This window comes from Myxocyprinus asiaticus, chromosome 9 (assembly GCF_019703515.2).
Source record: "Myxocyprinus asiaticus isolate MX2 ecotype Aquarium Trade chromosome 9, UBuf_Myxa_2, whole genome shotgun sequence".
Classification (NCBI taxonomy): domain Eukaryota; kingdom Metazoa; phylum Chordata; class Actinopteri; order Cypriniformes; family Catostomidae; genus Myxocyprinus; species Myxocyprinus asiaticus.
Window position 1 is genome coordinate 18,726,414 of NC_059352.1, and position 23,455 is coordinate 18,749,868.

A 23,455-nucleotide genomic window follows, 5' to 3' on the forward strand; every position below is an offset into this window, starting at 1 on the left:
TAAGCCATTTGATGTCTTACATTAGTGGACTGACTCGCTGTTCAGCTACTCGATTGTCTGAGGAAGCTGGGCGCCCGTTTTGTTTCTTTTTGCGCTGCTTCCGCCTAGCTGCTGGAGTTTGTTTTGTGGAATAACACTCCTTCGGGACAGTGTTGTGGATGAATCTGTTCGTTCTTTGTGCTTATGCCTCCTGTTGGATGGAGTTTGTTTTTGTGGAATATTTTTTAGGGACATTAGAATGATTACATCATCTGTTGCACTCTTAACAGCCGGCTCACTGATCACTTGGCTGTCTGTCCGAGGAACCTGAATGGCTTTATATCAGCTGGAGCTTGTTTTGTGGAGGAACACACCTTCGAGACAATTATGTGAATGAATCTACATGTTCTTTGTGTTTATTCTGCATGTTGGCTGGGGTCTGTTTTACAAAGTATTTTCTGTTATGTAATTTTGCCTCACAAAATTTGTGCAGAAGCACCGGATTTGAGCAATCCGATGGCAAAGTTATCGCAGGGGCTCTCGTATGCGTACATGGACCTTTTTGAGTTTAGAGGGATTGACACCGGTTGCCGCTGTCGTGCGCGGGGTTAATGCACACGTTTTTCTCTTTTCTGTCTGTTTTGTTCGGGGTTTGATTGTTGCAGTAATGGGGAATGTGGTCTATATAATCTTGTTTTTGACACACAGTTTACTTTTTTCTATTATATCAAAATGTCAAATGTTAGTATGAGTGGATTGTCTCTCTCCACATGGAATGTGAATGGGTTGGAACACCCCATAAAAAGAAGGAAGGTTATTTCTTTTCTTAAACGTAAGAAATATGATAGTGTTTCTTCAAGAAACGCATCTTTCCCCGCAGGAAGCTGAAAAATTTGGGAATATATGGGGTGGACATGTTTTCTTTAGTGCTGGCTCAAGTAAGAGTAGGGGAGTCATTATACTGATAAATAAACATCTACAATTTAAATGCCTCAAACAGATTAAAGATAAATTAGGAAGAGTCGTTATTGTTTTAGGAGAAATTCAGGGGCAAAGGTTGATTTTGGCTAATATTTACACACTTAACTCTGATGATTAGGGCTTTTTTATAGATCTTGAAGGGAAGTTGCAAGCCGCTGGCACCACTCGTGATATAATATTGGGAGGAGACTTCAATCTTTTGATGGACTCAGTCCTTGATCACAGTGAAACTAAAGTGTGTAAGCCCCCTAGAGCAACACTGACTGTTCACAGGATGTGTAAAAATCTTGGTCTTGCAGATAATTGGAGACTTTTGAACCCATCTGGTTGGGACTATAAATGTTTTTTCATCAGTCAATAAGATTTAATATATATATATATATATATATATATATATATATATATATATATATATATATAGTCCCTCATTTCATCTGTTGTTGACTGCTCAATTGGAAACATTTTAGTCTCAAATCACACCCTGGTGAGTTTAGAGATGTTGCCACATACAGAGAAATAGAAATCATATAGTTGGCACTTTAATGTATCCCTTTTGCAAAATACTGATTTCCAACAAATGATAAAGACTGAAATTGGTGTTTATATGGAGACCAACTGGTCATCAGTATCCTCTGTTGACATGGCTTGGGAGGCACTTAAGGCAGTTCTTAGGGGTCAGATCATACAGTATGCCTCATTCACCAAAAAATCCAAAGCACGAGAACTCGTGGAATTGGAAGGGAATATTAAAAGTGCAGAGGCAGAGCTGAAGCGCAGCATTTCCTCTGATGGCCTCAGAGAACTGACCCGTTTGAAATACAGATATAATACTATTTTGTCACGAAAAGTGTAGTTTTGGTTATTCAGGGCAAGACAGTCATACTTTGAGTCGGGGGACAAAGCAGGGAAGCTTTTGGCTAGATATATAAAGCAGAGAGTCTTTTTCTACCATTCCCTCAGTGAAATCTGCTGGGGGTGAAATTTTTACCACAGCCATTGATATTAATAATGTTTTTAAAGTGTTCTATCTTGATATTTAAAGTTCCACATCTTCGTCTACTGATAAAGATATTAGACATTTTGTTGAACCATTAGAACTCCCTAAACTGATGACTGAGCAAAAAAAGTATCTTGATTTTGAGATAAACTTGGAGGAGCTTGACGAGGTAATTAAGGCCCTGTCTACTGGCAAGGCTCAGGGGCCAGATGGCTTTGCCGCTGAATTTTTTAGATCTTATGCTACAGAACTGGCTCCACTTTTGTTAGAAGTTTATACGGAATCATTAAAGAATGGAAAGCTTCCGCCAACCATGACACAAGCCCGAATCAGTCTGATTATTAAAAAGACAAAGATCCAAGTGAGTGTAAAAGTTACCATCCAATTTCCCTGATCCAGCTAGATGTAAAAATGTTGGCAAAAATTCTGGCTAACTGATTAAGAAAAGTTATGACATCTCTTATACATATAGATCAGGTGGGGTTTATTCGGGGCAGCAGCTCTTCTGACAACATTAGGCGTTTCATTAATATCATGTGGTCAGTGGTGAATGATCAGACTCCGGTCACTGCCATCTCACCTGACACAGAAAAGGCGTTTGAGGTGGAATGGGATTATCTTTTTAAGATTTTGGGAATATACGGGTTCGGAAATACTTTTATTGGATGGATTAAGTTACTTTATAGACACCCTGTGGTGGCGGTACAAACAAATGGATTAATTTCAGATTATTTTACTCTGAATAGGGGTACTCGGCAGGGTTGCCCTCTTTCCCCATTATTGTTCAGTCTTGCCCTGGAACCTTTAGCAGCCGTGATAAGAAAGGAGGATGATTTTCCAGGGGTGGTGGCGGGAGGTGTGGCACATAAGCTTTGCTTCACGCAGATTATATTTTATTATTTGTCTCCGACCCCACTAGATCTATGCCTTGCCTCCACAGAATTATCAACTCCTTTTCTAAATTTTCGGGGTACAGAGTCAATTGGTCTAAATCCGAAGCTTTAGCTCTGACTGCGTACTGCCCAGTAACGGCTTTTCAACCGGGCGCCTTTCAATGACCCAAACAGGGCATTAAGTATTTGGGCATTTTATTCCCAGCAGAGTTATGTGATTTAGTCAGAGTTAATTTTGACCCTTTAATTAAAAGGTTTGAGCGATGTGGGTAGGTGGGCTTCATTACATTTATCGATGATTGGGAAGGTTATTGTTATTAAAATTAATTGTATTCCAAAATGTAACTATCTGTTACAATCTCTCCCTATAGATGTCCCCTCTCTTATTTCAAGCAATTTGATAACATAGTGAAGTCCTTCATTTGGAATGGTAAGCATTACAAATTACATAGGCCAATTGACAAAGGTGGGCTAGGCCTACCCAAGATTTGAATCATTGGTCGCTTCCACCTGAAAGAGCCCCTCCCTGGTTTTGTATTGAACATCAAGTTCTTGCCCCTATTTCGCCACTGCAAAGCCTCTCTTAATTGTAGATGTTGTGTTACATCCCGTTATCTCGCATTTGTACTCGGTATGGTCAAAAGTGTCCAGAGTGTTTAATTCAGACATTTATTTAAATGTTGCCTCTAGTATATGGCTGAACCAAAAATTATATATTGTTAAGTCCCCTTTCTGTTGGTCAGAGTGGATTGTGAGGGAGGTTACTACACTCGGTGACCTATATGAGAGCAGAGTGTTGAGATCATTTGAAAATATGGTTCAACATTTTGGGATTCCCAGATCTCAGTTCTATAAGTATTTACAGCTGCGTCACCTGCTCTGTGCTGTTTTTGGGAGTGGCTTGCACCCACCTAGATCGGCAGATACTCTGGGAGAGGTGATTAATGCTTTTAGGCAAGGTCATGAGGCATCAGTGTATTACTCACTGCTAATTCAGAGTCTGGGGGATGGAACTTCAACTTCTCTCAAGAGATTGTGGGAGAAAGATTTGAACTTAGTATTGGAGGAGGGAGTGTGGACTAGGATTCTAAAAAACATCAAGTCTACATCTAGAGATGCAAGAGTGTGTCTGATGCAATTTAAGATTTTGCATCGATTATATTGGACTCCCTCTAGATTGTATAGGCTGGGTTTAAAAGACACACCCACCCGTTGGCAATGCCAGCTGGAGTATGGCGATTTAATACATGCCTTCTGGTCTTGTTTGAGGATTCAGGAGTTTTGGTTGAGAGTCCAGAATTTTGTTTGTGAGGTCCTGGGCACTCAGGTTCTGTTCTGTCCCAGACTTTGTGTGTTGGCTGATGGGGCGGTTATTGATATAGCCGATGGTTATGCAAAGAGCTGGGTCTTCATCGGCGTGATGATTGGGAGGGGTTGGAAATCTACGAACGCTCCCTCTTTTTATGAATGGTGCACTGAATTGGGCAAGGTAGCGTCATTTGAAGAGATGTCGTATAGACGGCTTGGCAATTCGGCTGCATATGATAGAAAATGGGGAAGGTTTTTGGCCTTTTTGGAGGGTGCTTAGTGACAGGCTGTGGAGAGAGACATTTTGTTCAGTTTGGGTATACATTTGTTACATTTGATTTTGTTTATATATATATATATATATATCTATATAGTGTATATCCTATATGTCTTAAGTGTTTCCTTTGTCTTTTTTTTTGTCTGTGTATATATATGCCCACTTTTCAAAATCCAAACAATTTGCAATCTCTTTTTGTGTCAAATTACAGAAGTAAAATGGGCTGTTAAAGCAGTTTCATGTTAACTTCAATATTGACAGTCATTACATAAATAAATGAACATGAACTCTGTATGCAAATTTATTTACAAGCCAGGTGGCACACCAGGTAACCTGCGTACAAGCACAGACATCTACTGTATTAAATTGCAATAGGTAAGATAGTGTAATTTTAGAGTATGGAGGGAAAGAGATTGAACATGGTCAGAGCTGTTGTATTAATCATATTTTCTTTAGCAAAGCATCTCATATTTCAGTAACAGCTAGACTAATGTCTGCAATGAAACTGAATTAGAGGGGAGAGAGGTGTGAATGCACGTGTGTGTGTGTGTGTGTGTGTTACAGTGGTCATCAGAGTGTAGAAAAGGTCTGACTTTCAGTTCTAAACTCAACATACGGAAGAGCGATTTTACAGTTGAAGGACAAAAAAGCACACACACACTAGCTGAGTGCCTATGTTTCATGCACTGGCTTAACTGAGCATGTGCAGGGCATTAGTAATTGGGTTTGCATCCCATTTAGAACCAGGCCTAGACAATGAGTGACTTCGGATACCTCCTGTCCAATCAGAATCCGAAAAAAGCTTATTATCTTTCTTTCCCTGCACTGTGGAGTATGTTACAGTACACCAAGCACAACAGAATAACACCACTTTACTGGTAGTGTGTTGTTCTCAAAGGACAAAGGTGGTGGTTGCAGAAAGCCCCTGACAGCTCTTTCTGAAGGGTTTGATATACAGTAGAGAAGCAGTAGAGTAGCAAGAAATATTACCTTGAACCTTGGCAATTGATTCATTTTGGGCAGGAGTAGAATGGTGCATATAAATAGAAAAGTAGTGCAAACTAGGGTTAAAGGTGCAGCTAAGTTTTTAGCTGGCTCGTATTCATCCCAATAGAACAAGTTAGACTTTATAATGTTTCATCTCATCCTGGCTGCACAAAGATTGTTTACTAACTGCTGTCACTTCAAACAAAGATTTTTGTTAGTCTTATATTTTGTTACTTTTAAGGCACGTTCACATTTACCTTCGCACTGCGAAATTTTGTGGGCGAAATTCGGTCATCTCGCTGGGATTCCGTGCGATCGTGAATTTCATGTGATGGATTTCAGGTGGCGAAGAATTTTACATCACGGATTGCATGTGGAGTTCAAGTTCGGTGAACTTTGATAGGCAGATCTGTCAATCTGACCAATAGAAAGTTGCTTGGTTTGGCAGTTTAGCGGCAAGTTTCTTTTTAACGCCACTCTCCAAGAGTATAAAGTACAGCATTAAAAAGAGGCTGGTTTCTGGTTTCACACACACTCAACATCTGCCCAGGCCTTCTTCGCCACCTGAATCCTAAATGAATTTTTGCGTTGTTGCACACTTGACTGTGACCAGACAGCCGCTACTCGCGAGTTTTCTGCTGGCTGTAGGGTTTCGCGGTATACCGGTACTAATGAAAAATCGCAACTAAAAAAATTCTTAAACCGGTACAATATCATCTTGTTGCTAATTTTGGTACCATACTCCAGTATAGTGCTATTAGAAAACTTTAACGGGATGTGACATTTTTATTTTTTTATTTAAACAATGACAATTTGACAATTAATCAAATTCAAATGTCAATATGGCCAAGCGTGATCATTAAACAGAACAAGGATGTCATTTTATTAAATAATTTACAGTCTGCGAGTATTTCAGCATTTCATGTGAAATGCAGAGATTAAAAACTACAGTCAAAAACACACAGGAAGAACTCAAAAGGTCAGACAAAATAAAAGTTCCACCTAAATAAAACCTCAGTTTAACTGGATGCATGAAATTAAAGACATTATGACAGAAAAATCTCACTACTGCATTATTATTATTATTATTATTATTATTATTATTATATGCAAGCAATATCACAAAAGCAAGTGTATAATGAATATCAGCAGGCTGTGAGTAAGCTGTAACAGCCTTGTTCTACAGGTAAATCAGATTTTTTTCATTAATATTTTCATTTATACTGTGAAGCTCTGTTGTGAAGCATTTTATTTAACCAAAAACAAAATTTAATGTTCATATTCATTCGATTAAAGTATTACGTATGCATTGTTTTTGTTCAAACAGAAAACCTGGAATCCAGAAATGTTTTAATGGAAAACAGAATTTGTAACTATAAAACTTTATGCAGTTCTTTTAATCAAGTCCTTTTCTTTACAGTGAGTGAAAGTCTTGGTGCAGTTCCATAAACATGCAGTATCTAAATGTGTATACTGCATGTTTATGGAACTGCACAAAGACTTTCACTCACTGCTACACTTGTGCATATGGTGAAGTGACAATAAAACTGATGTGATTAGATTTTGATTTGGTTTAATTTCATCAGTAATCTGAGGCTATTTATTTTTTGCCCAAGTATCGATACCGAGGTACCAGGGCTGCAACCAAATCAATTATGTGACATTAAAATCTGATGTGTGAGATGGCTCTATATTGATCAACTCTTTAGATGTGTCAGAAGATGATTTTGCTCCATTTCAAAACTGGCACATGTCTGCTAGTGCAACATACAGCCAAGTCTGCAGCATTTATTTACTTTATACTATACAATCCAGAGAATGTCAAGCACATGTATTTTAAGTTATGTTGCTGTGTAGACTCATCCAACCTTGAGTCACATTACTCAAAGCCAGTATAAGGAACTCAACAGTTGTTATGACAGGTACTAAACCGAAGTAAAGCCCTGGTGTAACTGAGAAAACTGATAATTTCCTACACATGTAACGCATTACACAATACCAAATCTGTGTGTTGCATATAGCCTAATACTTGTGTCAGCTATTATGGTACGTTCCAGAATGCGAGTGTCTCCTACACCCATCTAAACAGTCACTTACCAAAACCAATACAACATACAGTACTTCAAGACCAAATATTATTACTTTTGATCCATATTAGTGTAACTGGTCCTGCTCAACCCCCTCCGAACGGGATTCGAACTGGCGTACAAGGAGGCTAAAGGCTACAGCCTCTAGCATCAGTCGCTAGTGCACCTCTTGAGGCCAGGGGAGTGAGGTTTACATACTGTACAGCTACCTACCAGCTGGCTTTCCTTACACTCCCCCCAAACCTCACTCCAATCTGGGTCACGGCACCACTGTAACCGGTCCTGCTCGACCCGCTTCGAACGGGATTCAAACCGGCGCAAAAGGAGGCTAAAGGCTACAGCCTCTAACATCAGTCGCTAGTGTGCCTTTTGAGGTAAGGGGAGTGAGGTTTACACACTGCACAGCTACCTACCAGCTGGCTGCCGTTACACTCACCCCCCAAACCTCACTTCCATCCGGGTCACGGCACCACTGTAACCGGTCCTGCTCAACCCACTACGAATGGGATTCGAACCGGCGTACAAGGAGGCTAAAGGCTACAGCCTCTAGCATCAGTTGCTAGTGCACCTCTTGAGGCCAGGGGAGTGAGGTTTACATACTGCACAGCTACCTACCAGCTGGCTACCGTTACACTAACACTGGTTCAAGCTAGCAGGCTACACAGGCTCACTCATTCATATGAGGCTTAGCTAAGGGTTTACATGATGGATGTGTCTCAAAACACAATATGTTGCCTACCTACACAGAACATGCGCAATAAATCAAAAACAAACAAAAAATGTTCCAATAATGCCTAAACATATGTCCGCTCAGCTGAACGCGCCTACGATGCCCCAAAATGTGTCTAGATAAGTGATCTAGATCGGTAATAGTAGCAGTAACTCAATAGGTTTTGAGACGTGGGCGGCGATGTTGCTTAATACCTTTAGCGACGTTTAAAAGACCAATTTCTCACCATATATCATAGCCAGCCCGGTTTCGTGCAGGAAGCGCACTCTTCTGTGTTTGAAGAGCCATATTGTGAGGATAGTGAGGGTCAAAAGCAAAATGAATGTGAGTAAATTCACGCTGTCCTGCCTGTGACTTTCCTCTGCCTCTTTCTCCGTGGTAAGTTCCTCCATGCCGCCGTCATCTGCTCTTATCCGATAACTTTGGCTTAAAATGCAAATTAAAATAGGAAATAGTGAGCTTTGTCCTAATATATAAGATGTCCATGGCTTTGGTGCTGTGACCACCTCCATGGTGCAGGATGCTGTTACCTTACTCACTCACTGCCTCAGCTGCGTCAGATGAGCAGCAGACAGCAACTCGACCTCTTAAAGACACATGCGCGCGCGCGACTAAGTTAAAAAAAAAAAAAAAAAAATATATATATATATATATATATATATATATATATATATATATATATATATATATATATATATATATATATAAACATTAATAAAAAGGGCAATTTCGTCTCTGGAATGTGAATACAAAACACGTGCGCAATATTTAATTATCTGTGACTGACACTTTGCGCTTTATCATGAATTTAAATACAGAATAGTAATGGTAGCTAAATATGGAGATGGAATTGTTGCATATTAACATACAAATGGAAAGAGTTTCACAAAAATGAAATGAATTCATAAATAAAAAGAATGAGATTTACAAATATATGTTAGGAGTTTCACAAAAAGAAAGTGAATTCACAAATAAATAAAATTAGATTTGCATATTAATTATTTTTTATTTACAAATATATTTTTTAACTCACAAACACAACTCTGTCCAGCATTCATTTGTGAATCATGCGCATTAATTTGTGGATCGCTTCCTGTGCATTTGAGGATCGTTACATGCATTTGTCGATTTTAAAAAAAATCTAGCCTCAAGATGTGAACACAAATCTGCAAATAGGTGAACTCCACCCATCATCTACTCAAGCCAATCAGATAACGGCCACATTACTTGGACCAATCGTAGCACACTCTATCTTCAACCAATCACACTTCGTTTTACTATCAGGGAGGGACTAGAGTCACAGTGCTCTCATGAGCATGGAATCAAATAGTGTTGGGTTTGAGTCCACCTTAGTCCGAGTCAATGGGCTGAGTCCGACTCAAGACCGAGTCCATAACAGGCCGAGTCCGAGTCTGAATGAATCTGTTCATGAATCTGAATTAAAATTGTAACCGTAAACTCAACATCAATATTTTAAGCTTATTTTAAACTTCACAACTAAGAAAAACAGTTTGTCAACATAAATGTAACAAAAACACCTCTATTTCATATATACATTTTATGATTAGTATCCTGCTGAACAGACTTCAAAGTGGTTTCAGAATGAAAGCATATGCTTTTGGTGTATGAAGACAAAACTGTCCTTCAACACAATTCTTATTACGTTCTGTTGTCATTTCAATTATTTGTTGCTTTTTTCCCTCCACTCAAACATAGACTAAAGAAGGTGAAAGCTGCGTTAGTTTCGAATTTTAATTTAGTTTTCATTTTTACTTAATTTTCAGTTTGTCAATTCAATTTAATTTTAAATAGTTTTATTTAAAATTATCCCTATCTAAAGAAATTATAGTCTATACCTGAGATTTCTTTCTGAACCTTTTTTCTCTATCTGCTGACTGATTTAGGAAAATACAGTACATACAAATGAGTCAACACAGAAGTTATTAGCACTCGCTGAGAAGTTACATCTCATGATTTGACTGACAAATGCTACATCCAAAAACTCTGGGAAAGCCCACTGATAATATTAGGGCCATGTCGTCATGGACATGATTTTCTAGTTAATTTACGGGAAACCGCACAATGCAGGGCAGTTCTGTGTGCTGCTCGTGTACCTAAATCCCTGATGCGTCCATGTGCGTCTCGCAGCTGCTGCTGCAAAAGATAAAAAAATTATAATAATTGATATCTGCTTCAGTGGCAGCTGCGTTGGACTGCAATCAGTCTGAAATCTTTAAATACCAACCAAAGAAAATTTCATTGAGCTCTTCTTTAACCACAGAAACATGAAAAATAATAATTTTGAGTCATAAATTTAACAGAATTTTCCTTTAAAAGTGTCAGAGATACAGGCTATAAAAAATTTAAAAAAAAAACGTGCATAAGTTACCTAGTGGTTTACAATAAAATAAAATAAACATTTAATATAAAAACATCATAACCAACTAAATTAATCTCATAACATGAAGTTTACATTCATACACAAATCATTGTGTCATTGAATAATACATTTATTTTATAGTATATAATTAAATTATAAACAAAACATTTCACTGCCCAAAATATCCTAACATTTTATTGTGCATGGTTGAATGTTGTGAATGGTGGACAAATTCTGTAAAAGAATGTATTTTAAGCAGCTCGTCAATGTTTTGAAAATAGTCAGTCAATAATTAATAGGTGCTGTTTATCTGTTTAGAGCTGCTGTCTGCTTTAGCAATAATGCTTTTTTCCCCTGACTATTTAAAAAGTTACACAGTTAATTCATCAAGCTATTATGGACCAGTTCAAGCTGACAACACTGCGTGTTGACCACAAGAGACTACAGAAGCCTACATGTGTATATACATTACGCCTAAAAAGGCTTAATATCCAATATGAATACTATTTTTATGTATTTTTATTTCGATATGCTTTTTTAGTAAACTGTGAGAGACATGATGTGGGTGACTTGACTCAATGGAGTTCTTGATTTTAAGTTTTTAACCATGATGAAACCGCAATGCAAGCACCGTCTTGGCTGCACAAACGCCACGTGCAATTTAACCAGTTGTCAGGTCCTGTGTCATGTGAAACTGCCTTGTTTAGTTTCTATTACATTGGATACATACCCATCTTTATGTTTTCATTGTGCCAGCCACCTCGGTAGTCGATGTTATACAGTAGTCTCTTTAGTAACAGTCAAGCGTATTGGTTGACTGATGAGTGTGCCTGTGCGCGTGCGTATATGTGTGTTTGCTTAATCACAGTGAAACAACTCTGGCTACGTCTACGACTTCAGGGGCTAATACAGCTACATGCAAACAGAGATGTGTTCATTAATTTCTGTTTTGTTATTTATTTACATTTTTTTCATTAGTCACAAATGTCATGGACTCGGTTGGACTCGGCTGGACTCGGCTCGAGTCTGAGACAAGTCTGAGTAAAAATGCACCTGATTCCACGAGTCCATTAACTCGACTCGTGACTCGGACTCGTGGGTATTAATTTATGGTTTGTGCACCTAAGATCATCTAATATGATTCATGTTTTATAAAGACACTATCTGTACTGCTGATCTTTTGTAGTGTCAAGTAGTGTGTCTGTTTGGATCTGCCATGTAACATTAAGAGTAAAGGTTTTGACGACACATTTCATTCAAGAAACTTGGTTAAAATTAAAATAGCAGACTCATACAGTCAGCCAGGTCAGCTGTAAAGCTAATGATCAGGACACTTTACAAATGGGCAATTTTCAGCTGTGGACATATAACAAGACACTACACATGTTTATAACCTCCTGGTTTATGGGGACCTGAAGAAGACCATCCTGCAGCGGGTTGGCCGCAGTCCAGAGCAGCATCGCCAGCTCTTCCAGTCGATGAAGTTGGAGACGACCGGCCGCCCGTTTGCCTTCACCCAACGGCTCCGAGACGCCTGCCGGAGATTGCTGCTGGCAGGGGATCGCGACGTTGAGAGAATATTCAACCAGGTGGTATTGGAGCAGCTCGTCCATTAGCTACCGCGAGGAATGGCGGAATGGGTCCAGTGCCACCGCCCGGCGTCGCTAGAGGAGGCTGTTCAATTGGCGGAGGATCATATGGCAGCGTACCAGAGGGCAGAAGAGCCCTCCCACTCTCTCTCCCCTCCCCCTGTGTTTTCCCCATTCTCTTCCCCCTCCCCTCTTCTCTCTCACTCTGCTCTCTCCCCAGAGCCCGTTCCTGTCCCGCGGAGGCGAGGAGTCCCGCCACTGAAGCCAGTTCCCCACGCACAGGGTGTTGCATCACCCACAGCAGCGACAGTGCCCCGCCGCTCTCCCCCTCAGGTGGAAGTGTCCGCCGACACAGGTGCAGGCATGTCGCCTGGGCCGGTCTGCTGGAGTTGCAGGGATCTGGGACACTTCTGGGATCAATGCCCTGTGATGGAGCTGGGAACGGTGGTCCGGATTCCTGACACTCTGCAGAATGACCTCGATTGGGCCGGAGCATACCTGATACCGGTAAGTGTCAAGGGGGGTACTCACTAAGCATTGGTGGACACGGGTTGTAATCAAACCACTATCCACCAACACTTGATTCAACGCGAGGCTTTGGGCACAGCTAAAACGGTGAGGGTGAATTGTGTGCATGGGGATATTCACGACTACCCTGTGGTGACCCTTATTAAATTTCGGGGAACAAAACATAGAGTGGAGGCCGCGGTTATTTCCCGCCTCACCCATCCACTGATTTTGGGGACTAAATGGCCTGAATTTAGAAATGTATTAAAGGGAATATGCGCGGATGGGTCCTGCACTAAAGCAATGAGATGTGAGATGTGCGATGCTCTGGCAGGGGAGGCGGAGCCAGGGCCGTCTTCGTCTGCTCCACGTCAGGATGGTGTGGGGGGGGAGAGGCTGCAGCCCCTCCCGTCCTCGGGGGATTTCCCAAAGGGGATTTCCCTTTGGAGCAGTCATGAGACGAAACCCTCAAGCATGCCTTTGACCAAGTGAGAGTGATCAATGGTCAACAACAGCCGGGTGTCGAAATTTCATATCCTTATTTTGCAATTATAAACGAGCGGTTGTATAGAGTGACGCAGGACGCTCAAACAAAGGAAGATACAACCCAGCTCTTAATACCGCAGAGCCGTCGGGAAATGGTGTTCCAGGCGGCTCATTATAATCCCATGGCGGGTCATCTAGGGGAAAGGAAAACACTGAACTGCCTAATAGCCCGTTTTTATTGGCCGGGCATTGGCAGCGATGTTCGCAGGTGGTGTGCGGCATGCCGCGAATGCCAGCTGGTGAAGCCGCCGGCCACACCAAAAACGCCATTGCGCCCTCTTCCGCTGATCGAGGTCCCCTTCGAGAGGTTTGGAATGGACCTCGTCAGGCCATTAGAGCGGTCAGCATGCGGACATCGCTTTGTATTGGTCCTAGTGGACTATGCAATGCGATATCCGGAAGCAGTGCCTCTGTGCAACATCTCAGCACGCAGTGTTGCGGAGGCACTCTTCAAAATAATCTCCCGGGTGGGGATTCTGAAAGATATCCTCACCAATCAGGACACAACCTTTATGTCACGAACACTACGCGGGCTTTACGAATTATTGGGCATTAAATCAATCCGCACCAGCGTTTACCATCCACAAACAGATGGCCTGGTGGAGCGATTTAATAAAACCCTTAAAAATATGATTCGTAAGTTCATGCACAAGGATGTTAGAAATTGGGACAAATGGCTCAATCCCCTGTTATTCTCAGTACAAGAGGTCCCGCAAGCCTCCATGGGATTTTCCACATTCGAGCTGCTATATGGGCGGCACCCGCGCGGCGTGCTTGATGTTATGCGTGAAGCTTGGGAGGAGGGACCATCAAACAGTAAGAATGAAATTCAATACGTTCTTGATCTTAGAGCAAAACTCCACACTTTGGGGCAACTAACACAGGAGAATTTGCTCCAAGCTCAAGAATGACAGAGCCGACTGTACGACAGGGGAACACGGCTGTGGGAATTTGCACCGGATAAGGTACTCGTATTACTTCCCACATCGCGCTCCAAATTACTCACCAAGTGGCAAGGACCCTTTGAGGTCACACGACGAGTGGGGGATCTCGATTATGAGGTAAAGCGAACCGATAGAGGGGGCGCATGTCAAATATATCACCTCAACCTCCTGAAATTGTGGAGGGAGACGGTCCCTGTGACGTTGGCTACGGTTGTCCCGGAGAGGGTGCAGCTCAGGCCAGAGGTGAATACAAAACCCAGTCATTTCACCCCGGTCACTTGCGGAGACCACCTCTCACCGTATCAACTCACAGAGGTTGCCAAGCTGCAAAAGTTGTTTGCAGACGTGTTTTCCCCTCTACCGGGTCGTACGAGCCTCATACAGCATCACATCGAGACCGAGCCGGGGGTGGTGGTACGTAGCCGTCCCTACTGATTGCCCAAGCACAAAAAGAAAATTGTCCGGGAAGAATTGGATGCAGTGCTCGATATGGGGGTAATAGAGGAATCCCACAGCAATTGGTCCAGCCCGGTTGTTCTAGTTCCTAAGAGCGACAGGTCTGTACGGTTCTGTGTGGATTATAGAAAAGTCAACACGGTGTCTAAATTTGACGCATACCCATTGCCTCACGTTGATGAGTTGCTAGATCGGTTGGGCACTGCTCGATTTTATTCGACACTGGATTTGACAAAGGGTTATTGGCAGATCCCCTTGACAACAATTTCTCGTGAAAAACAGCCTTCTCCACGCCGTTTGGATTACACCAATTTGTGACGCTTCCGTTCGGTTTGTTTGGAGCCCCAGCTACATTTCAGCGTCTCATGGCCTGAATCCTCAGACCACATTCGGCTTACGCCACTGCCTACTTAGATGACATCATCATTTACAGCAATGATTGGCAGCGGCACATGCAGCATCTGAGGGCGTTCTGAGATAGCTGAGACGAGCGGGACTCACAGCAAACACCTAGAAGTGCACGAATTGGGCGGGTGGAGGTACGGTATCTGGGCCATGGGCAAGTGCATCCCCAAATTGACAAGACTGCGGTGTTTGCGACCTGCCCGAGGCACAAGACCAAAAAGGGGGTGAGACAGTTCCTGGGGCTGGCTGGCTATTATAAGAGATTCATGCCTAATTATTCAGATGTCACCAGCCCGCTGAATGATCTCACTAAAAAGGGAGCTCCAGAGTCGGGCGGTGGGGATATGTGGCAGCGGGGGCATGGTCAAGCATCCGTCCGGAGAGAGAGAAAGCAGTAAGGGCGCTTGCACCTGAGCTAGATTATGTGTAACACCTGTCTCTAGTTCCAGTGAGCATGGGGAGAGCGGCATATAAGCAGCCACACCACCAGCAGAGAGTGAGAGAGTCTGGCACAAGGAAGGCCACGGTGCTCCTGAAGCTGCTACATTTAATCTGTTATGTTTGTGAAGCTGATGTGTTTAAGTTACTAGTGCCTGTGAAGCTAATGAGTTTAAGTCTACGTGCCTGTGAAGCTGACGAGCTTGTGAAGTTGTAAAGCATTGAAGTGGCCGATTAAAAGTCCTACCTGAGCCTGGAAAAACCTGCTTCCCTGTGTTCTCCTTTCATTCTGTTTGTGAGCTGTTATAAACCCATATATAAATCAATAGTTATAATAATAATAGATATATTAGATATCTATGGTGAAACCTATGTTATAAGTGCCACAAGAATCCTGAACTTTCCGGTAAAAATTTGTCTCCGACCCTGTCTTAAAGGTATAGTTTACTATTTCACCCAAAAATCATTTACTCACCCATTCAAAACTCGTATTTCCAACTAAGAATTTTTGGTTTCCAGAACGTTCTGGTAATGTTAGGTTTTGGTTCCCAGAACAAAGCTTAGGTACTTTTTGGTTTTCAAGGAACCATTTTTTTTTTTTTTTTTTTTTTACTGGAAAAGAACGTTTGTTTTAAGTTGTACATGGTGGTTCCCCTATAATTACCTTAAAGGAGCTGTAAGCAATTTTTGCCATTCTACTTCAATGAGACTGAGCCGTTGAATTAGCCACGCCCTCTCTTTCCAAAACCCGCACTCCAAAGATACCAAACGAGCTTTATTAAGACCGACATCGTGCAGAAACGGTTGTTTAAAACAACAGCAGCAAAGTAGCTCCCTCAACAGAAAATTGCTATGAGCAACATGACATAAAAATAGCAGTAAGCCTCAATAATTTGCTGCAACTACAATACTACGAGAACAAGTTAAAAGAGTGAGCAGCGAAAAACGTCAATGTCCACGGTCCGCAGACACATTTTTGTTTGCTGTTTACAAAGTCTACAGCTGTCACAGAGACCAGTGAGATATCTCAGAACACTTATTTCATTAATATCTTTAAGGGAGTAGGAACAATTTTTGCATACCTTTCCATGAAAAAAATCGCTTACAGCACCTTTAACCTCTCAGAACCTTTCTGCAACCATGCTGCAACCTCAATAAACAGATAAACCATTGATAGATTCATTATTTACTAATTAATTATAATTATAAAATCAGCCTAAGCACATTTTGGAAGATTAATCTTTTCTGCAACCCTGCTGTGCATTAATACCATACTGAAAACTGAGCCTTGATTTTGCATTTCCTAAAACACTGTAACTCAGCTCTGGACATTATTATGCAAAAATTGAAGTAAATTATTTCAAATAGCCATTGTCTTCAACACAGTCGAGGGTTTTTAAAATCAGAAATTTATTGACATATAGTACATTAAAAACTGAATGAACATTCAATTAACCTTAACTAGGCTAACATTAAATTCATTTCTTACCACTTAAGTGTCCAGTTTAGCAGAGACATTCCTGCTTCTCTTCAGTCAATAAACAAAAAACTTCTTGGTTACACTTATACATCATGTTCTTCTCAGTTATATGAGTCAAATCATTATCAAATCAATAGCATAGGCCTATGTATTTAATCTTACATCTTAAATGCTGTACTGCACTAATGTCTGTCAAAGTTGCCTGTCAACCTCTCTACAATGTTAATGCAATAATGAAAAATAATGAAACATGCAAATGAAATTTAAAAAAAAAAAAAAAGCACATTAGAGAACGTTCTGTGCAAGTTCTTATTAGGGTGTCATACAAAAACCTCCCTGCAATGTTCTGGGAAGGTTAGTTTATGGTTATAAAAATAAAACCTAAAAATAACCATTAGAGAATATTCTGTATAGATTTGTTTTTGGTTGTCACACAAAAACATTCCTGCAACATTCTGGGAACATTAGTTTATGGTTATAAAAAAATATAACCTAAAGAGAATGTTCCTAGAACATTAGGAATTGGTTCCCAAAAAAATAAATAACTAAACGTGAACCATGTATGCTAACGATAGGGGAACGTTCTGTGTTTGCTGGGTTCTTTCTTCCTGACAAGCTTAAGAACTATTTAAAAATATTTATAATCCAAGTCTTCTGAAGCTATAAAATAACTATATAATATATACAATAACAGACATTTAAGTAATTATTTACTGAAAATCTTCCCCTCTACCACAGCTCTCAAATCTCATTCACAAAATTGGCACCAATGACATTGAGCATGTTTACATTCACGTTCTTACACCGATTATGCTTAATAAGCCGACAACGCGTGTGGTCATGTAAACGCAATTAACCACGTACCTTTAACGGCGTAAAGGCCCTAAATGGCTTATGAATAACCCAATCAACATGGGTATATTTTTGCCCATTACGCCGATTTCGCTTGGCATGTAAACACCTTACCCGGTTGTAAAGCCGAGGAGGGCGGGGCCGGGCTGGAATGACGCACGCCCGGTCCCCAATCAGCCTGATGGGGCGCGTGAGGGATAAAGGCGGCCGTGGATGACAGTTCGAGAGAGAGAGAGAATCACAGGCAGCTGTATTGTGTGTTTATGGTTGTGTGTTTTTGGTTAAGTTGTTTATTAAATTATTATTTAAGTTGTCAAGCCGGTTCTAGCCTCCTCCTTTCCACTGAACCCCCTTACACCAGAGTTCTTACTAGCTCATCCAATGTGCGCATGTGTTGAGCGCATGCCTCTTCACGTCAAAAGCAGAGAATAAAGTGATTATTTCAATGTCATGTAAACGAGGATTTCTTGCCTTGTCAGATTTTTTAAATACGCTGATTTTAGAGAGTAATCAGCATATTGGTGTGCATGTAAACATGCTCATTTATGTTAAACCCACTCCAATATATCCTGAGGTGGCAAATTTAAATGTTTTCAGAGCTATGTGTTTGGGATGATATGAGAGCACATGATGAAAGAATTTTCATTTTTAGGTGAATAACTATAGAATAACTAGTTTTCAGAGACCAATTCATTAAACTTCACAAAGACTGATGCAAATTTTCAAATCATTCCTATACAAACGCATTAGCACAGGCACAAAGTGTTTTGTTCTAAATCACTGAAAATGGGGTTGTTTAGAATCATGTGACACCCTATCACAGACCACCAGGGTCTCACTGTCACATTGATTGAAGAAAACAGGAATTTGAGATTTCCTTTTTACTCTTCTGCATGTTATCACACTTCCTTTGCTATTTGAAAAATGGAAAGCCATAATTTCCATACTTAAAAGCTTGTTCACTGTGTTAAACTAACTTTATAGAATAGTAATGACTATAACCCTATAATAATACTGAAAGTTTGCAAATCCATATGTATTCGGTCTGTATTTGGTCCAGTCAGAAAAATCAAAGCTGCCAGAACTTTCTGTCAAAATGCTATAGACATCGGCTTTTGGGCCATCATATATGAAAATAATTTCCTTATGTGCTTCCTGAAAAAGGTATTAGCTTATTGGTAAGTCTTATTATTGCTGTATTTTCTATCAAGTGACAACATTTAAATTGCACAGATGAGTCCATGCATGCTGTCTACAGGAGAACATTTTATTTGTGTGCTTGTTTGTTTTACCAAAGGAACACTTGAATAGCTTTGTATGCACATTGCGCCAATTAAACAGCAGTAATTTAATCCAGTTCAGCAGCACCAATATTTGTGTTTCATGCACAGATGTGTATGTGAGTGCTGAGTCATATACAAAGACAAATAAAAAAAAAATACACAAATAAGTGTAGGAGTGCATGTGCATTTTATGCCACTCCAAAAGTTTCGTTTTCCTCAGTTCTCTAGTGTTTACCTCAGCAATTCTCTCCTTAAAAACACCATGTGATCCAATCCTGCATCTACCCTTTTAAAATAATTTATTCATAATATTGGTTCAAATTTAGTTTCTTGCTGCTGCAGAATGTCACTAATGTAACCATATTTCATAAGCATAATATCCACTTGTTAAATCAACTTAAATGAACAAATTCCAGTTGTTAATTCTCCTTAAAATATCCATTAAGATTAACAATTTTTTATGTTTTTAAATATTAGTGTAAAACATTATGCAAACACAGGGAAAATGACCCTCTGACAAAGATAAACACAGATCAGTATTTCAATATATTATAATTTTGCTCGCATCAATGTATAGGCTAAAAGATTAATATAAAACACCAGAAAGCATGCAACAAAGGTGGAGTTGCTCAACTAAAGCAAATGATCAAAAAAGGGGAAAATAGGCTGTTTTCATTTGTATTTCATATTCATGCTAAAAATTATATGATTAAGAGAACAAATTGAAATAATGTATTTTCTTTTATTGCATGTAAATACACTGCATTGTTCACTGAACTGCACTAAACTGCTATTTAATCATTATTATTGCTATTAATCTTAATAATAAACTCATAACTTGACTTGATATGCTGTCCCACTTTACCTCTTTATTTATTTATTTCATAAATCATAACATAAGTCAACTTTAATTTTTTTTTTTTTTTTTAACCTTTAAGATTTTCCTCAAATTTATATGTAATTTTCTTTCCCACTGCTTTTCCCACCACCGGTCATGAATTGAACTCATGCACACATGCCAACGTAACATCATTAACTTAAAACCTCCAAAAGTTAATTGTGAACTTTCTAAAGATGAAGATTAGTAATGATTTTTAACCATTTAATGGAATATTCTGGGTTCAATACAAGTTAAGCTCAATCGACAGCATTTGTGGCATAATGCTGATTACCATAAAAATGTATTTCTACTCGTCCTTCCTTTTCTTTAAAAAAAGCAAAAATTGAGTTTACAGTGAGGTCCTTACAAAGGAAGTGAATGAGGGCCAATTTTTGGAGGGTTTAAAGTCAGGAATGTGAAGCTTATAATTTTATAAAAGCAATAACATTAATTCTTCTGTTAGAACTCATGTATTATTTAAGCTGTAAAGTTGTTTAAATCATCATTTTCCAAGTTGTTTTAGGGTTTGTTGACATTACATCGTCATGGCAATGAAGTTGTAAAATTCGCAAAAACTTTACACAGGAAAAGGTTAGTATGTGAGTTTATCTCACTAAAATCATGTTAACATGCATATTGTTTATGTCTTGTGGCTATACTTTTGAAATAATGAGTATTTTATGGATTGGCCCCCATTCACTTCCATTGTAAGTGCCTCACTGTAACCTTGATTTTTGCTTTTTTTTTTTTTTTTAAAGAAAAGGAGGGATGAGTCACAATTAATTTTTTGTGGTAATCAATTTTATGTCACAAATGCTGTTGATTGAGCTTAACTTGTACTGAACTCAGAATATTCCTTTTAAGGGAATACATATGGATATAACAGGGACCAAGCTTAACTGTCCCACTTTACCCATATTCACCCTTATAATACAGTTGAAAACCACATCTCAGTTGATTGGTATCCAGAAAAGCAGATAACTAACATCTTTTGTTCTTGCCGCACACATATAACACATAAAATAATATTGTTAATATGTTAACATATATTAGTAATTGAAATATTTCACTTTCCATTCTCCTTCCTCATACACTTGGTTTTTCAATAACATTACTTGTCTGAAAATGAGTGGTGGTTATTTATGTAATGAGCTTAGTGTTAAAAATGAGGGTATGATTGCATGCCCACTAAAAGGGACTTACAGAGCAATAGCACACAAAAACACATGAATAACAGTAAATGTCCTCTCAGCACAATTTGTATTTTGCACTTTTCCAAGATAACGTGACCCTCGGCTGCAGTGTGACTTTCCTCTAATCTAAAAAATAAATGCTTAGCAAGCAGTAAAACATAATAGTAATAAACAAGAAATAGATGGCCATTTTGATTAGAATGTATGTACCGTAATGTTATTTATTTGACAGCACAAACTGACACATTTGATAAATGGGTGGTCAATTTTTGCAAATGTTGAAAAGGTCACCACTATGAACTCATCAACAAATCAGATTTCAGTATAAACTTATTAATAGTAAGTATCTAAAAAATAATTAAAGCAACTAGTCCGGAGTGGCTTATGTTATTAGATGATGAATGGACTAACATGCCTGATAGGTCTGAGTTTTAACACAAACCAAACAGTACCTACCAATTTTATGTTTCACATTTACAACTGTACATATTGTTAATTAGTCATTTACAAAGATGAGCGTTCAAAACACACAAGCAAAACTGCTTAAAGGGATAGTTCACCCAAAAATGAAAGTTCAGTCATTGTTTACGCACCCCTGTGTTGTTATAGCCCTATATGACTTTCTTTCTTTTTCTTAACACAAAGGGGAAAATTTTGAAAATATGTTGTGCTCAGTGATGTCATACAATGGCAGTTTATGGTGACCACATCTTCAAGCTTCAAAATAATGCAAAAGTATAATTCAGAAGTCTAATCAATTATTGCATGAGACTCATGATTGTTATGAAATCATACGATAAGGTTTGGTGAGAAACAAACAAAAATCAAATGTATTATTAGTGAAAATGTTCACTGACCGTTGATCTCCTGTGTGCGTTCATGATAGGGCAAATTCTCTTTTTAACAGTAAGAATAAAAGTTTGGATAAAAGGTCCCAAGGGTGTATTGAAAGTGTGTTTTTCTCTAACAATGAATTGAATTACTTCATATGCAGTTTGTGAGTAGACAAAATGATGAAACATTTCAAATGTACAGAAATCAGCGTTTCAGCTTGCTGAAATTGATCTGACTCAGGGGTGCTGGCTTGACCTCTCTGGACATGGCTTTCCACATGCAGGCCCCTGATGTGCTTGCTGTGTCTGTCCTTCCCATCCTGACATACAGCTCAACCTTAAAAAGCAGCGCGGCTGCATAGCTGCAGCACGACCCAAACCTGCGATGATTAGCCTTCTATTAGAGCATGAATTTGATGTAAACAATAGATCTAGATAATATTCACATATGCAATTTATAGAGGGCATACTGTATTAGCCCTATATTACTTACAGCATGAAATAATATTCAGTCCTATATCTAAAAATACAATTTTACATAGACTAGATTGTAGTAGCAGCAGCAGTTTTACAATAAAAAAAAAACAGTTAATACTAACCCAGCCATGCAAGTGCAGTTCGCCATCAGTATATAGTTGTTTGAACTGTTTATAATAGCCCATGTCATGTATAGCTGAGTTTTATGTAGGTGCCTTGACGCTGGCTAGGCATTACTTTGGTCTGTAATACACAAAAATCATTCGACAAATCTCGGTATTCAATGTCCTGGACATGACCGCAAAGTACAAAATTATATGCGTCAAGAGATTTGTATGCCTTGAGTTTTTCTTTCGTATAGACGCTGGGTTCTTCCACAAGGTATACCAAGATGTCCGGCCACTGTAACTTTGGCCATTTAGCTGGATCCTTGAACCATTGATCCGACAGTGAGTACGGGTCAGGAAACCTCACCCCATTGCTAAGGGTTAGCTTATTTGTGTAACACAACCCGTTTTCTGCTGGCAAACCAATCAAATAATTGGAGAAGGCGTCCGGATGATCCATATTCCTATGGATTTTGGCCCTCACAACTGACACCGCTACTGCAGAACTGTCATTTTCTGCCACCAGTTAGGCTCCGCCCACACAAAACGTCATCGCTGTTTACGAACACAAAAAATAACTATTTTCACAATTTCTCCCTTTGTGTTAAGAAAAAGAAATTCATATAGGGTTGTAACATTACAGGGGGAGTAAACAATGACTGAATTTAAATTGTTGGGTGAAGTAATCATTAAATTATACATGTACACATAAACAGAGTAGCTAGAGCAGGGGCCAAGTCCCCCACCCTCGATGGACTTCATAGATGCGGCTCAGCTTTGATTCGCTGTTACCTGGCAACGCGGTCCACTACACTGATTGGCTGGCTCGCAGGTCAAGGAAACGGG

At 39.6% G+C, this 23,455-nt stretch overlaps 1 protein-coding gene across 6 annotated transcripts in view; it reads right to left on the minus strand.

Annotated features, from left to right (window-relative positions):
• Positions 1 to 8,779, minus strand: part of LOC127445706 (sodium/hydrogen exchanger 7-like) — a 64,129-nt gene extending 55,350 nt beyond the window's left edge. For all 6 annotated transcript variants that reach the window (XR_007898038.1, XM_051705932.1, XM_051705931.1 and 3 more), the window contains exon 1: positions 8,466 to 8,779. Coding sequence is in view for 5 of the 6 variants with exons in the window: in XM_051705932.1 (XP_051561892.1) it covers positions 8,466 to 8,751 (286 nt within the window). In the remaining variant the exon portion in view is untranslated. The remainder of the gene's footprint in view (positions 1 to 8,465) is intronic.
• Positions 8,780 to 23,455: the final 14,676 nt, after the last annotated feature.